Genomic DNA, 18,051 nt, shown 5'->3' on the forward strand with positions numbered 1-18,051 from the left:
GTCTTTTGAGGTCAAATTAGTTGACAGATAATTCAGTAATCCATGAATCATTTCAGCACTACTGTACTTCACATGCAGATATGTACTGACCTCACATCAGCCCTTCTTTGTCCGGTTCGTTTAGGTTGGTGTGCATGTGCAACCAAACTCTGATCAAGTGCCTGCCAAAGAGTCACGGACTGTTTAAAAGAAGTGTCCAAATGTGCATGCACATGCATGAACATGAACATGAACTCATCCTGGGCTGTGGGTGAATGTGAAAGTGTTAATATTCTAATCTTTAGGAGGCAGTGTTCACATTTTTGCTTTTTTAATTTAGCATGGTAACTTGCATTAAACACAAGGTTTATATCTAAGCACTGAAATGACTGCCATTATCGTTAGTGTAAGGTCTAAATATAATTATAAATATAATATAAAGAGAAAATAATATTAAAGTATTTGTTTTGTATTAAAAAATGGCCTCAAATACCAGGGGTTACATTTAAAAAGGGGGCAGCCCGTGGACTAGTGGAAAGGGAACTTGGCTTGTAACTGGAGGGCTGCCGATTTAAATCCCAACAGGTCAAGGCATGATGTGCCTCTGAGCAAGCTACTCAATTCCAATTCAACCCCCAATGATTGGGTTAATTAGACACTCTAAAACTGAGCAAGAGACGGAGAAAGAGAAAAAGATAAGCCAGTCATGGAGACATCAGAGTGGGATTAAATCACTTGAATATGCTCAAAAATCATGAGCTACTGTATCTGGTCAGAATCATTTCCTGCAGGGTTAGAGTCAGATCCCTGTTAACTTCCCAAAGTTGTGACCGAAGCAATGAGGAGACGAGGAGAGGAAGAGAGGAGGAGGAGGAGAGGACGCAGCAAAGGCGAGGAACATTTACTCAAGGACAAATGTGAACAGAATTGTTGAGCACTGCAGGGATCAGAAAAAACACACACTGCCGTCTATCTACCTCATCTTCACAACCTCTACTTTTCTTTCTTTCTTTCTTTCTTTCTTTCTTTCTTTCTTTCTTTCTTTCTTTCTTTCCTTCCTCCCTCTGCGTGTCCATCTATGCTCTGCTTAACATCATTCTATTATCCTCTCATTCTTGTCATCCCTCAGGTCTTGTGCTGTTCTTACATCACTCAAGGGACTCATTGCAGTGCATGAAGTCACACACACACACACACACACACTCATCTCTCCTTACCCTATTTTTAAGAGAAGACATTTTTCAGGAAGAAAGAAAGCATGTCGTCTGATCATGTAAAAAGACAGGAAGCCAGCTCGCTAATGTACCTCCAGGCATTTCTATACATCAGCGTACAATGCACTTGTAAAGCACTGCGTCACAGTGGATAAGTGTGCCAGAAACATGCTGCACACTTAACTCCCTCTCCTCTCACCTGTGTCTTCTGGAAACCTCACAACAACCTTTGCCTTTTGACCTCTGACATTGTCCTCCATTTATAGAACGTCGTCCTCTCCGTGGGGCTAAACGGAATCAAGATTCCCTGCATGATTCATTTTGTGTGTGTCTGATATTTAAGAGCATAAAAGTTCCTCCGTTCACAGGACCCTTCAGGACAACACTGAAATGGGACAATGTGATGATCCAGTAATACGAGACAACCCTGGTTTTGAGGGGGAGTTAGCGCCACCAGCGTCCTTGCTAAGCTAACTTGCCTGAATTGTCTCATTTGTGTGTGTGCCAGGTCAGGCCTGATGTCGTCTGTGTGGTGGTCCTTTTAAAGAGTTCTTGGGTAACGTTGATGATGCTCACAGTCAAAAGTAAGCAATATTGACTTTGTATAGATGTGAACAAGAGTCAGAAGTCAGAAACCACGCCTCCAGACGTTATTGTAACAAACGAACAGTGTCTTTATTGACCTATGCAAGCAGAGTCCATTTATCCTAGAAACACAACAAACTGCTTGGTCTCTCGGGCTCTGTAGTCGTGTGTGTGTGGGTCAGTGGGTTGGTAGTTCAAGCACGAGTTTCATCTTGCTTCTGAGTGATACATGGAACAATATTTTACTCTTGAAATAGTAAAAGACTATCAGAGTTCAACAGATTAAATCAATATATGTGAAACATGAAGAGGTTTCAACACACTTTTGGTTCATGCTGAAATTGTACTTGGTTGGTGGATGTCAGCTGAGACCCCGAGACGTCTTAGTTGCTCCTTCACATGTGACTTATTCACACGTAGATAACTCCAGATGAGCTGTGGAAGTATCGTCCCTGGATGCTTTGGAGTTGCTTCTTTTCCAGCTCTGTGTTTGAATGTGGACATTATGACGTGAATCTCATGAACCTTTCACCCGACTAACTGACACCCTTGTTACCCCAGGCACTTTCCTTTGTGTGGATGTCTACTGAGTCTGTGTTTTTGATTCTTTTGTCCTTGGTTTCCTCTGGTTTTATGAATTATTTGTCTCGTTTCCCCTTTTATTTTGTAATTGGTTTCCCTCCGTTGTGATTGTCTACCCTACTTTCATGTGATTAACCCGTGTCTTTTAGGTGTTTGTTTCCAGGTGCTCAGGTCACTGTTCCTGTTGTTTCATTTTATACATATGATTCAGCCTTAATAGTTTTGCCTTATTTTGTATTTCATTTGTATCATTTGTTTTGAAGTGTAAAGGCTAACTGTTTCACTAATGTTTCTGTCATAAAAGTAGAATTGATTAGCATTATGTGTAGCTATGCTAACCACAATACATAACTGGTCTCTTGTACATAGGGTTGCCAACTGTGTCGCTATTAAATAAGGGACAAAAGGTGACGAGTATGGTTTTGTGTGAATATACAGTGTGTAACGTATGTTTTTATTTGTCAGGTATTGTTTCTCATACCTGATGTGTTGTTTTATTGTGAAGGGTAGACTGGAAGTGGCACAGTTGTTGTTGCAGAGAAGAAGGGTTGTTTTACAAAAAGGAAGTGGAATAAAAGTGAGACGCTGTTGGCCATTCGTGTCCTTGGATTGTTTATTTACGTCCCCAGTATAGACGCCCTTATCTCGGTTACACAGTGTATTGTTTTAAGGCATTTGTCATAATGATAGCAGTTTTGCAGAGGGATAAAATAGAAGTGACTCAGCATTTGCACCATCCGTGTGTGACCCTGCGACATAAAGTGCAGAAGGCTTTGGTTGAATCACCACTGACGGGTTTACCCCACGTCTCTTTAACTTCCCATCATTTGTTGGAGCTGCACAGTTTTTTGCAGGTTTATCCTTTGTAGTTTAAATTTGGATGAATTTGCACATTTACTTACACCACACTGATCATGTGCGACTGATGCAGGACTCGTACATGCCATAAACTGGTCCACTTGTTTTCTCAGATCTTGAAGACATGTTTCTGCTTTACTGCAAAGAAGCAAAAAAGATCAAGTACAGCCCATGATCGTGAGGGATGATTATTAATCGATTGCTAAATGCATCATCAACTATTGTGATAATCGATTAATGGATGCTTTCTGGTTTTTTTTCTCCATATAATAGAAATCATAAAATCTGACAAGACAAAACAAAATAAGACACAACATTTTCTGACATTTTAGACCAAACATATACTCGATTAATCAAGAAGATAATTGACAGATTGATCGGTTATGAAAAAAATCCTAAACTCAGTGCCAAAGGGCAAGGTGTAGGGGTAACAATAAAGGGTGGAATTGGACCATGATCATGCTTTCCTTTCTAATAGAAACCATGTTTTAAAAAATGTATGGATGTATACATGTATACATTTTTTAACCCATAGTACCTACTCAGGACGCTTGGAACCTCGTTGGCAAAGTATCTGGTACCAGGTACTAAAACAAGTACCTGGTACCAGGTACTTGTTTTATAATCGTGCCGTGCCAAGGCGAGTCGCGTTGAGCCGGTGGAAACACACCAAATAATACATGGTTTGTGTCATTAGTAAATTACATTGAAATTGGAGTGAAAGACAATTGTCACTGTCAAACTGACTCTACTACAACCGTGTGGCCCAGGACATGAGCCCTATACAATGTCAATGAGAATTTGGACTGGATATTCTTAAAGTGCAGTCACAAAAGCAAGCTCAGCCACTTGATTTCTGTGGATTGTCTTTAGTTTCCTCTGCCGTGTTCTCACCTCATTTGGCTTGCTTGTACATTATAATAAGAAGCATATAAGCCCATATGAACAATTGTCCGGAGAACATCTCTTTAGATGCTGGTTTCACTCCAGGTGAACCTTTCATGCCATGCAGACAGTAGACCCTCATGTGGAAGATAAAGTGGTAGACAATGAATGAATGAATGAATGAATGAATATACTGTCAATGTATGTTTATAGAAATATGTCTTGAGATTTGTTCAGATCAAAATAGTCTAATTTTCTATGATTTCAATATCCCTGCACATATGAAAAACACACAAACACACAAAGACGCAATAATAATTTGTTTGTGTAGAAACCTGCAGGGATCTCACTGACCTATTGGTAATTTGACTGCAGAAGACTGCCCACACCAACACACACCAACACACATGTGGCTATCGGAGATCAATATATGACCTGAGCAAAGTACCTTCCTCAGTTGATGACCTCATCTAACTGGCCATTCAAAACATCAATGCAGGCGGAGCCAGGCAGTCAATCACTGCAGTGGACTGCATACAGTCACATGGTCTCCAGTCACTGTTAACATGGTGATTCTCTCTTAAAATGTAATATAAATACATTTGACAATATTCAGTGAAATAGTTGATGAAAACTGCAGTGGGCAGGATTGATGTTTTGGGATGGAGGATATCTGTTTAAAATCTCTCCAACCCGATGAGCTTCAGAGGCGACTGATGACCTGAGGCCATCTCTCCATCTCTGAAAAGCTTCATCCATATTGACGTGTTTTGTTGCACCTATTTTATGACTCTCTTTCTGGGTTTTTTTGGGTTGCTTTGTCATGGTTAAGGAATCTCTGCCATGGTTATGGAGAGTGACTTCTTCTCGTAATTTCATATACACGACCTGTTGGACATCTGTAAGTTCCCTGGTGTTCATGTTGGTTCCACTTCTGCAGTCTGCACATGCAAAACCTGTCCTACCCAACCTGAACCTGAGCGTAGACATTCAGGACTGTATTATTGTTTGAATAAACAATGTAATAGGACACACCTGGGCAACACAACACACCTGTGGGTGGATGGTGGGTTGAAACAAAAGGTGCTCTCAGATCCAGATGTAAAGACCTGGAAGTAACAGCTGCTTTTGTCCTCTACCTTTAATATATATATGATATAACCTCCTTCACTGAGACACTGTGAATGTTATTTTCAAGGTTGTGTATGACTTATTTGAGAGGAAGAACAAGTAGCTATCCATGCTTAGCTAACTGCTAGGTTTGGATAAACGAGGGAGTTAAAATGAGCAGAAAGACCTGTGAGTTTGTGAGAGTGTTGCTAACAGAGGGTGAGTTATTATAGAACAGTGCACAGCACTCACTTTTTATCCCCTGTGATCCATGTTCCTACTGTGGTCACTGTGACGGCCCCTGTGTTAGCGGTGCTGGAATAGCCACGTTTCCCCTGGAGGAACATGTTTGCTTATCATTTTCACAGTTAATAGTCTGCACCTTATGGAAATGTGATGCATTTTAAATGTTTTCCTCTGGTTCGGTTCATATTCACAAAGGCACTATAAATTAAAAACACAAGTCATGTGACCAAAAATACCACTCAGCTATTGGTCAGATATATAGACAAGTAAAAGGCTAAATCTGTTGCAATTTTTGCATCTTTGAGCATCTTCATCTGCCAGTGGGGTGGGCAGCTTCAGCTTTGGTGTTCTCCACGTTCCCCAGTGAAGATCTTTGAGTGCCAGGGGAAGAACCATGTTAAACAGTGTCCGTCCTCAGAGTCTGTTAGGCCCCAACCTTTCCTCCTCCAACGCCAGAGTGCCAACTTGCAAAATGGTCACGGTCGCTGCTGTTTGTTGCAGGACGGCCCTGTGCCACAGGTGTTACCCTCATCGTTATCCCACTGCATATGGGCGAGAGACAGCAGTGAGTCTGCAGTTTTGCAGCGCTTTGAGTTGACAATGCTCGGCTAAGTGTGCTAGTTTGTCTGCGGAGGAGAAGGAGATGGGACCTGCCAGACACCGTTGTCAGTTCCGTCTATCACCGGCTCTCCTCACTTGTGGATGTAGACGAGAACAGTGTAGCCATTAATACTACGCTTCCACAGAAGCAGATTGGTGTCCATTTGTCAGTCTGAGCCTCTTTCAAGCGAGTCAGTTGTTTGGTCCGCATCAGAGTACCTATCTAGCAATAAAATAAAAACATAGTAGGTGAAAAGAAAATTTTAAAAGAAAAATATTTGAATTTGAATGCATTTCTCTTCAGATTTAAAGCCATTGTGATTGTAGTGGCAACATAATATTACTATTAGTTAAGTAATAGGACTGGATCTATATCCTAGGTGTTTGCACTAATATATTATTCACATTCTGGCATTAGCTACTTTTGGCCCTGGCTCTATCCTTTGGCAGCCTTGTGCACTAAGCACTAAGCTCTGTGTTTCCCTCTTAGCTGTTTGGACCTATACAATACCTCTGCACCAGGTGAAGCACTGCACCAGCCTGCAGCAGTGCAGCAGCGCAGTAAAGGGAAGAAAACATCCATATATGGCTCTGTGTGACGTTTCATGGTTCTTCTCTCTTTAGTTTCTCCTTTGCCGGTGTTCTTCCTCTTCTGTAAATGGAACGGTGACTCTGTCAATGGAAAGGCCTTGTTGCTTTCTGACACCATGTTGTTCCTCATCCACTTCTTCCTACTCCTGCCACTCTCCCGTCTCATTGTTCTACACTATAGTGCCGTTGGGAGATTAAATGCTGTGTTTCCATCATGGTACAGAATAATGCAGCAGATTCATCTATGCAGATGACCTCGTCCTGGCAATGCAGCAGCATGCACTTCTTAGAAGTCAACCCTGGAAAGGGGGCTCTGAGATATGTCAGCATACTATCTAGAAAACCACCTGCGCCATAAACCTGCAAAGACACAAATTTGCAGTTTCCACCTCAAAAACAGGGAAGCAAAATGGGAGCTTAACATAACCTACAACATCATACTGTTATACGTATACCTTAGATCGTACCCTGGGTCATAGAGAACACATCAGGAAGACAAGGTCATGGTCTTTCCTTTCTCCTTTTTCTCCCATTTTTGAGAGGAATACTGAGACTTTTTAGGTCTGGTATTATTCAGTAGATCCAGCTGCTCTCTGCTCTCTCTTCTGGCCTTGTATTGAAGTACTACCAGCTATGTTCTTGTGTGGCTGGTCTGGTGGTGCAACAGACCCAACAACACAAATTGTTTGTGGAAAATTCAAATTTAATGTGGGAAAGTTGTTAGTGTTCTTACTTATTGTTATAAGTCAACACAGCAATTCAATTTAACATGTTTCCTCAATCTCTGAGGACATGTCATGTCCATTTTATGTCAATGAATCAATCAAACTTTATTTTTGAAGCAACTCATAGTGTTCACAGTCCATAATCAAGTAAACATAACCCCCATCCAACAACCTTCTCGGTCAACATATGGTTGGTATTCAGGAAGAGAAGGAAGGAGGACAGGAAGTGAAGTGAGGAAGCGCTACCATGGAACTCATAGACGGCCATGAAGGAAAAAGAAATGAAGCAAATGTAAATAGATAATTAAAATAAGTACTATAAGCACTAGAATTTGATAAGATTATAGGTGCAGTAAAATAGAAATTCTGTTAAAAGGAGACTAAAGGGTAGAATAAAATCAAGTTCAAATAAATAATAATAATCATGATAAAGGTCAGCTAAAAGCCAGCTTAAAAAGGAAGGTCTTTCTTGTATAACACCTAAAGGCTTGACATTAGCTTCTCTCCCTCCATGCCTCTATTTTTGCACAATCTTTTCATGTACACACTGCAGTGCGTAGCAGATTAAATGAAGCAGCACAATTTCCCAACACCATCAAACGAGCTCGTGTGCCACCTGGTTCTCCTCCAAGCGTACACCACCTGGCCATACTGGTGGCTGCCTTTATTCATGACGTGTGGATATGCATTGTGATTGATGAGATTTAACTTATGGATTTATAATGAAACGATATCCAAGGGCTTTTTTTTCTGCATCCAAAGAATCCCATCGATCTTCTTCACTCCCCCTCTATCAGCACCACCTTCATCACCGCCCTCCTTGCTGCTGATTCAGTGGGGTCCAGTTTTGCTTACACACATGTCCAGTAAATTACTATCAGAGTGCTGTGGGAGGTTCATGCACGGCTGAGTCTGGATGCTGTAGTGGGCTGCTGTTTTACGGTTCCCCTGCCTGCTCGTCTTAAAGGAGTAGGTTATAGTTAACCGACCAGAAGATGAGAAGATGGACTTTCTCAGTCAGGATGTGGTTAGCAACAGGGCTTTAAGGAGGGAGAAACATCTTAACTTGTCTCCATCTAAACTGTAATGAATTCAAAATTCACGAACGAACACATGTATGTTTACTTTATCATCGTCACAAAAAGAAAAAGAAACTATGTTTTGGGGTAAAATTCTCGACAAATGACTAAGGCTGACGTGGTTATTGGGTTCTTACAATACTGCAGTTCTGCTGTATAGTCATGCAGATTCACTGTTGCTTCACCTCAATGCAGAACGAATATTAAATGACATGCTGTATCATCAAAGCCAATCACATAAAGTGCATCTGGCGTGTGTGTACGTACACACAGGTGTGATGACAGACATGTTTTGTGTAGCTAACAGCTAAGATAACAACTAAATCTGCAGATTTGTGTGTTATTTGTGTGACCAGAACCATACTAATAATACAGCATGCTGCTGTTCAGGTGTTCACTGTTGCACCTCTACTAAATTCAGGAGTTTTTAATTAGTAAAGCACGATGCAAGCCAAATCGACTTTAGAACTCCCCATCTAGTACATTTATAGTAATGTGCAAGTGGTTACTAGTCACATGAAGTGATGACTAGTAAAAAACGTCCTATTTCTGTACTGTAAATGAGTCATTATTCACATCCATGGCTAGACTTACACCATCTATTGTGGTAGGTGTAAATATTAAGTTCTATGCAATTGCTAGTAAAAGTCATTTTAATTTAGGTTAACCTGATTAAGTAAACACTTACGCTAATACTAAGTTTAGTAAACACTTGGATAACTCTAGTCTGGTGCGCTTCTAGACTGGATATCCACATTTTTGGATAAAATGCAATAAGGTGTTTCAATGCAGTAAAATAGCTGTTCTTTGTAAATCCTACTAACTGTGAATTATATGATTATGATTATATTATTATGTGATAATAATCCTTTGTTTATGAGGAGTCAGTCACTGTTTGAGCTCAGCAGATGGGTTGGCTTGCTGACAGCATCACGTAGTGCAGCTCCTGTCCGTTTGGCAGGTGAACGGTGGTTTCTGTGACGTAATGGTTTGACTGTTTTTACACATGTTTTCTCACTTTAAGACCTCGTGAGTCTGAAAGAACATGATACGTCACATTGCCTGGACTATTTGTTTAAAATGTAGATTTTCTACAAAAGCTTGAAATGGTCATTTGTTTGTCCAAAATCATTCCACTGTGAGCAAATGTGATGCTGTCTCTTGTTTGTTTTTCGAGTTGAAATAGACACGAGCCTTTCCTGATCGTCAAGACAATGCTGTGCTAAGAAATAAAGATACACAATCTAAAGCTTTTCCAATGTGATATACAAAATCAAAAACAGCCAAAATAGGCCAGGACTCCTCAGGGATAAAATCAGGGGGACAAAACATTGTCAGCACTATGTTGTTATTTGTGCTGAAGCTGATCTTTGTCACCTCCTGCATGTCACCATCTGTGAACAACAGGGAGAGAGGAAGAGCTGGCAAAACGAGACAATGCAGAGGCGGAGGGACGCCGAGAAACAGAGAAGCAGCAGTGAGGATGAAGGGAAGCTGCGCAGGTGGCAAAGATGAGTGAGTGTACAGGGGGAAAGTGGTCGGACACGTCTCTCTGTCAGAATCAGCACACAGCTTCACTGAAGCAGGCTCTGTTTCACCCGCACCACACACACACACACATGCCCTGTCCAAGCAGATTCTCACTGACTCAGCACAACTCACACTGGGTAATGAAGTCACCTTTACAAGGGACACAGTGTGTGTGTGTGTGTGTGTGTGTTAGAGGAGGACATCCCAGTTGCTGCGTCACTGCAATAGAGGAGAAAACATGATGTCATTTCTCCAGCTGCTCTGCTGTGGTCACAGCTTTAGCATCGTAGCACATTTTGCTACCTTTGAGTTTGAAATGTGTAAAGGTGCAAAATGACATTCTCAAAAACTGAGAATGTCAAAATGCGACACTCACCCGAAGCGCCGTGAGCTTTAATTGCCCGGATTATAAATGTATGCCCTTGCATCACTTTCAAAAGTCTTTGTATACCCGCTCTGCACCCAAACTATCTTCTAATGCACTGATTCCTCCTAGTGAGCCATGACAGTACTGCAGGTGAAGCATCATTACAATCAATACATACGTTTTAAATGAACGATGTGCCATGTTGCCTTTTATCTGACCGAGTGTATTGTAACATTGTGACATGGGTAAGTGTCAGCGAGTCATCTGCACTAATACTTGTTGTATTCCCGTGTTGACATAAACACAATCATATGTATGGGAGTTATTGATCCTAGGCTTGTGTGTTGATTAGAGTTATGATATTGTGATCAGGATTATCACTCTCTCATGGATCATTAAGTCTACTAGACTGTGGTGATGGAGCAGTGTACACTTTTATCCTGCGTTGAGATAAAAATGTCAAAGAAACAATCAGAAGATAAATCATTCAAATAGCATCCAGAGACACATTTTACTTATACTCATATTATAGTGTCATAAATACAGGAAAACACTGGACTTCAGTGAGTAATGACAGTTACCTAGTTGTCAGTGTTATATAAATGATATATTTTATATTATAATTAGTATTAGAGCTGCAGCTAACGATTATTTTCATAATCCATTAATCTGTCGATGAATCGTTTGGTCCATAAAATATCAGAAAACCTTAAAAAATGGTGATCGGTGTTTGTCAAACGTGGATTTGTCCACAAATCAAAATGATTGACTTTTAATGATTTCTTTGTTCTCCAGAGAAATGAAGACAAAAGTCATATTTAAGAAGTTTAAACGATTTAAAATCTTGTTTTAATCATGAAAAAAGCTTCAAACCGATTCATCGATTATCAAAATAGTTGTTGATTAATCGATTAATTGTTTCAGCTCTGCTTATTATCATCATTGACTGTATAAAACAGAAGAGTAACATGTTAATACACAAGTGTTATATTCATATATATATATACAAACCTTATAATAATCCAGTACATATATACAGTATATACAGTATATATATATATAGTATATATGAATAGTATATATATCTCTATATACATATAGAGATATATATATGTGTGTATATATACAAGCTTCAGCATTAATAGTTTTTAACCAATTTACAGCTCTAATCATTCAAGTGTTCAGTTTTAGAGCCAGTTGAAGAGTCCAGTCCTCTTTGTTTTTGGAAGATAATCATTGTACAAAGTCTGTTATACAGTTGTTTCCTCTCTTCACTGATGTGTTTGTGCTGTGATCTTAATCTTGACCAGGTTGAAATAACCAGTTCTTATTTCAAACCTTTTCTGTTTATTGCCTTTGTCTTTCTATTATTTCCATCTCTTCAATCATCCCTTTGTCCTCACCCCCATCCCATCTCCACACCTCCCATCATTGACATGATTAGCAAAGTACTTAGGTAATGAGTATCTTCTGTGTCATGTGACGGAGCCTTCTAAGGTGCTGACATAAGCAAATCTAAATGAGACCACTCACATGGTTTGAATGCTTTCATTTTCTGAATAAGTCGTTGATTTGTAGACTACTTTAGCTAAAAGCCGAGTGGTTACAGGTCAGCAAAAATACAACTAAGTATTCTACCTGCAAACGTTTGCATGTTTGCTCGGCGCGTGAGTGGAGTTTCTACCAAGTATACGGCTTCTGTCCTCAGTCCAAACACATGCAGATTGGTGGTGAATGGTTGTTTGCATGGTGACCGTGTCCAGGAGGAACTCATCGTCAACACTGTGATTGACAGCATAACCCAGTTTATTTAGAACATCAGCAAACATCAATTATAGCACATTATTTAAATGTATTAGCTCAAGAGCATCTTAACTGAATCCTTTCAACTTGGACGCAGACTTTGACTCAAAGATCAACTGCTTAGATTTTGGTCGACATAGTAGAAGCAGACTTATTAATGGATATTAAAAATGGCACAAAGGTTCACTTGGATTTACTTGTTTACTTGTCAAGATAAAGACCGACTGTAGGATAAATTCAACATGTGTACGACATGCTATGTGTCCACTGAACCTCATGGTCAGCAGAGGTCATTCAAGTAAACAGCCTGTGAGCTACATGAGGGAGTCAGGTATAAAAAGAGGGTTGAACGTAGAAGAGGAACATGGCCGAGGCAGGATTGAGGAGGCACAGTCAGAGATGAAGAAGATAGTGAGGGGAAGTGAAACAATAATAATAGTAATGTTAATAATAATAATAATAATAATAATTGCAGCAGGAATTAAGGAAAGTGAGTGAAGTCACTTTGTGACTGACAGAAGTGAAGAAAATGAAGTGGGAACAGTTTGTTTTCACTGTCAAACCTTAATTGACTTTTATAACTGCACGTTGTAATCTTAGCTGTTCCTTTTCTCCTTAAATACACAATTAAAGGTAAAAGCCTTCACAAACAACATGTAACCGCGGGGTCCAGCGTTCCTGTCCTGAACGTAACCATCTCTCTGCCTGGAGCGCTGGCACATGCACTGTTTCTTGATGTGTTCCTGCCAACAGTGGAACAGTGTGAAATCTTGTCCTCCATGAGTCTCTGTTCAACTCCCTCATATTAAAAGTGACACAGTGGCGATAGAGAATGTTTACAGTGGAGTCTCAGTGCCTCTGATGATGAGTTTCCTCTGTGGGGCAGCTGTGCTCATGCTTAGAGATAAGGTGAGAAGCTTGGAGAAGAACGCCGACAGGGGCACAGTGGCACAGCGAGTTGTCTCAAATTGGAAGGTCGAGAGTTTGATTGCTGTCTCCCTGGGCAAGACACTTAACCCCTGAGTGACAGACACGTGGTGTATGAACGTGTGAAGTTTGAATCAGCTTTCATGTTCATCAAGAGCAGAAAAGTGCCACATGAATACAGACCACTTTTTACTCCTTCATGTTGACAGGAGCCAGCTGAGTTGTGACCCTGGGGCAGACCCAGAACCCACTGTTGGGACTCTTTACTTTGCCTGGGGTTGTTGAGGATTCCCTGAGGAAGAGTTGGAAAGCATGACAGGGGAGAGGGACACCTGGGAAACCCTTCTGCCTCTAACCTCATCTCATAAGTGGAGGAAAAGAATGTGATGAATTGACTTATATTAAATATAAATATTTGTTTACGTTTCTTATATCATCGATAATGAGAAGCTGACTGGAATGTGTCTTGTGGTTCAATATGTTCTGAGGTCATTGCTGTGACTGTGATGAAGAGGCTTTATCCTGATGTTTTTGGTCCATAAACCTTATTATCACCGTGCCAGATGTTTGTTGCCAGAATGCTGAAATTCCACCATCTTCTCGTCTCTCTGTCGTCTTCTTGTCGCTTGATTTCCTTCCTGAAGTCCTTCTTACGGTAAATCATTATTATCACTGTGGCATTGATAACCACACAGATGTGTTCATGTTATTTTAGGACACACAGGGTTGTCTTTTCAGAATAAATAACTTGTGTTGTGACAGTAGAATGATGATGTTCACCGGTCCACAGCATCCTGAGTATGTTTCTCCAATTCTCTCCCCTAGAATATTCAAGAATGTGCGTGTGTATCCAGGGCAGCTCTAGATAGCACTGTTAAATTAGACCATGATAATAAGCTGTGGGATTTTATGTACTCCCTGAGGATTAGAGGAAGACTTCATCTGTCTGTCTTCATCACTGAGCTGATGGGCACACACACACACACACACACACACACACACACACACAGAGTAGTCTTACAAATGTAAATACTTAAGCAAACACAAGGAATTTGATTCATTTGAAGTATTTGTGCATTAACATAAACACACAGATGCTGCAGAATAACACAGAGCAGGAAGTCGACCTTCATAGATGACCTAACGGGTGGTTTTATGAGCATGTGTGCACTCTCTGTCTCCCTCCCTCTCTCTCTCTCTCTCTCTCCGTCTCTCTCTCTCTCCGTCTCTCTCTCTCCTCGTCTCTCTCTCTCTCTGTCTCTCTCTCTCTCTCCTCGCCTCTCTCTCTGTCTCTCTCTCTCTCCGTCTCTCTCTGTCTCTCTCTCTCTCCTCGTCTCTCTCTCTCTCTCTGCTCTCTCTGTCTGTCTCTCTCTGTCTCTCTCTCTCTCTGTCTCTCTCTCTCTCTCTCTCTCTCTCTCTCTCTCTCTCCGCTCTCTCTCTCTCTCTCTCTCTCCTGCCTCTCTCTCTCTCTCTCTCTCTCTCTCTGTCTCTCTCTCTCTCTCTCTCTCTCCTCTCTCTCTCTCTCTGTCTCTCTGTCTCTCTCTCTCCGTCTCTCTCTCTCTCCGTCTCTCTCTGTCTGTCTCTCTCTCTGTCTCTCTCTCTCTGTCTCTCTCTGTCTCTCTCTCTCTCTCTCTCTGTCTCTCTGTCTCCTCTCTCTCTCTGTCTCTCTCTCTCTGTCTCCCTCTCTCTCTCTCTCTCTCTCTCTCTCTCTGTCTCTCTGTCTCTCCCTCTGTCTGTCTCGCCCTCTGTCTCGCCCTCTGTCTCTCTCTCACACACAGGTTCTACTTCTCAGGCCCACATTAATATTGAAAACAAACCACACAACATTATTGTGATTACCATTTTGGCCATAACTAGGGCTGCAACTAATGATTATGCTCCTCATCGATCAAGCTGTTGATTATTTTCTGGATTATTTGATGAGTTGTTTGGTTCGTAAAATGTCAAAAAATGTGGAAAAAGGTCAGATTGTTGTTTCTCAAACCTCGACATGATGACATTCTCAAATGTCTTGTTTTGTCCTCAGAAATCAAAATGCTTTTGTTTTATTGATTACTGAAATAGTTGGCAATTAATAATGGATTAATTATCACGTCCCTAGCCATAAGTGAAAATATCTATGATAATATTACAATATGTATATATTTAGTTGATTTATTTATTGTCCACACCTTTGTGTATAACAAGTTTTAATGTTGCTGCTGATTGTTAACGTATAAATCAATATGTTAATAATAACAAAATGAGGAAATCATATTTCATTGGACATTTCTTGGTGTGTTTTCTAATTTTGACAAATAATATGTGTTTTAAAAAGAATTTAGTAAATGGAAATGTAAATTTGTTAGACCAGTTTGGAGCCCATCTGCAATACCTCCAATGCCCACTAGTTGGCCACAGCTGAAACTGCACAAACCATAACCATCTCAACAACATGCCAAACTTTAACAAGAACATTTTTAACCCGAACCCTAAAATTAAGGCTCATTTCTCAAAAAGCCCTGTGAAGATTTGAGAACCTGCTAAAAATGTCCTCACAATGTCAAAATGTCCTCAAAACAATGGTTTGTCCTCACAGCCTAATAAAGACACACCGGCTTGGTTAGACTCTGGTTTGATGGACATTACATTGTTACATTTATCAGGTGTTTTCTTGTCGAACACTGGACCAACGCACAACACGGTGTCATTAGTCCACATGGAACGATGTACCGGGTCGTGTTTATCCTTAAAAAGTAAGTAAGAGAGAGAGAGAGAGAGAGAGAGAGAGAGAGAGAGAGAAACTGGGCCAAAACAGAAATGCTAGTTATTAGACTTTGACAGAAGAAGTTCAGACCTGTAAAAGACTCAGCGTTGCCATTGATCACCTCGTCAGCTTTCACCTGAGCTTGTTCATGCATTTGTTTCCAACCTAACAATCTAATTGTGGGAAACGCAGCTGCAGGCAAAGCTGGGAATAACAATTCTCTGCACGTTGATGTTTGCTGAGGAGGGATGTGGATAAATGGCACTTTTATAGCGTGTCCATGTGATAATGATAGTTGTTGTCAACGTGAGTTTAGTAATTCCCTTCACTTAATGTCATTCTCTGCTTTGTTGTCTTCTTGTCTTTGAGTGTACGTTGAGGAGAACCTGGAATATAAGTTACTTTCACTCTCAAAGTGTCAGGACTTGTTTTCCTTATTTGAACGGAAAATGTCCTGTGAGTGTGATGTTTCTGTGCTTTTGTCCATTTTTCCAGAATAACTTTCAATATCTCATAGTTATTTACAATGTAGTGCATGTTAGAATAGTGTACTAACAATCCAAAATGAAGAGAAACTCAAAGTTTGACACAGAAAAAAACACTGTGAACTGTACAACACATTTAAAGTAACATTTCTTTGAGTTTTTGTCTCAATGTACAAAAACAGGATAAAGAAAACCTGAAAACTAAGTCCAGGCGGTTTTTTCCCTCCTCTTAACTCGTCAGCTTTCACAAACTATTGGCATTTTTCCGACAGCACAAACCATCGCACAATCACAGTAATGCAAAGTGCGCTTGCACAAACGTGTCGCCTGCAGTACGCTCTGTGGTGTCAAAGGGTTAAACAGCTGACACAGGGTGAAAGGTGGAGCGCACGCTGCACAGGTCACCGGTCCAAACCTGGGACAACAGTTTAGAATGTGCAATTAACGTCTGCATGTTTTTGGACTGTGGGAGGAAACCAGTGCAAACACGCACAAACAGGACCAGGTCCAAAGTCACACAGAACTGCACCTTTCTTGCTGTTTGCAGCAGAAGCTGACGAATGTCTTCAAATGACATTTATGTGTTTAAGAGTAAACAGTAGCGCCCGGGGAGCATTGGGGGTTGGGTACCTTGCTCAGGGGTACCCCAGCCCATTTTGGCCGGGTGGGGACCCTCTGGTTACAAGTCAAGTTCCCTTTGCACTTGGCCACGGGCTGCCCAAATGATGTAGATGTTCCATTTACCCCGTCCATCCCATAAAATACAAGAATTAGAATTAGAATAATCCACCTCTTTGATCATAAGTCCAGCTCCACATACGTGTTTAGAGAATACCGCAGAACAAGTGACACTGTGTGTGTCTATGTGTCATGTCACACACACACACTTTTCATACTTTTCATAATGTTGCTTATAGTAATTCATGCATATTCCTATATTGTTTCTGTGGCCTCATATTCACTTTTGACATACTCTACACACACGCACACGCACACACAGACTCACAACCTGTGTTCCTTATTTCTTTCACCCCCTCCATCCCTCACAGGCTCCTCCCTCCCTCTGTCGTTTTCAGTGGGATTGCAGCAGCTGAGACGTTAACAGCAGCAGCAACATTGCTCCACTCTCCTCAGCGTGTCGTCAGCACCCCCTATCTGCAGGCTGTTGTTAAAACCACTGCTGTCCATGTACTGCAGTGCTCCTCCTCCCCCTCACATGATCACACAAATAAACTAATGACGAAGGCTTGAACTCTTTGTTGCAGGTTGAACAGTTTCAGTTGTGGTGCTTGTGTTGAGGAAACAGAGAGCACATGTTTTATTTGACTAAAGTCTCTGTCTCTCTCTCTCTCCTGTCTCTCTGCAGTATGTGGCGTTTGCCTCACTCTTCTTCATCCTCCTCTCCATCTCCACCTTCTGCCTGGAGACCCACGAAGTCTTCAACACCATCTACAACAAAACAGAGAACGTCACCATTGGCAACATGACACATCAGGAGGTACGGTTGGTTGCTCAGTGCTGGTCATGTTACTGCAGCCTCTGATAAAGTTGACGACATTTACATAACCAGATTGTTTTCCTGATACAATGAATCCATTTTTCTTATAATTAAAAAGGATCCACCACATCCACACAGAAATCACTACTTTTGCAGACTGCAGTTGTACTAGTTTAAAGAATTTAGGATTACTCTAACTCAAGTTTGTACACACCCACTGTGTCCATACACTGCACCGATC

At 41.0% G+C, this 18,051-nt stretch overlaps 1 protein-coding gene across 1 annotated transcript in view; it reads left to right on the top strand.

Annotated features, from left to right (window-relative positions):
- The first annotated feature begins 16,115 nt into the window (after positions 1-16,115).
- The window catches only part of LOC122785236 (potassium voltage-gated channel subfamily C member 1-like), a 38,031-nt gene continuing 36,095 nt past the window's right edge, over positions 16,116-18,051 (top strand). Inside the window, exons 1-2 of the mRNA XM_044050959.1 lie at positions 16,116-16,133; positions 17,679-17,810. Of these exons, the coding sequence (XP_043906894.1) occupies positions 16,116-16,133; positions 17,679-17,810 (150 nt within the window). The remainder of the gene's footprint in view (positions 16,134-17,678; positions 17,811-18,051) is intronic.

Source organism: Solea senegalensis, linkage group LG19 (genome assembly GCF_019176455.1).
Source record: "Solea senegalensis isolate Sse05_10M linkage group LG19, IFAPA_SoseM_1, whole genome shotgun sequence".
NCBI classification, from domain to species: domain Eukaryota; kingdom Metazoa; phylum Chordata; class Actinopteri; order Pleuronectiformes; family Soleidae; genus Solea; species Solea senegalensis.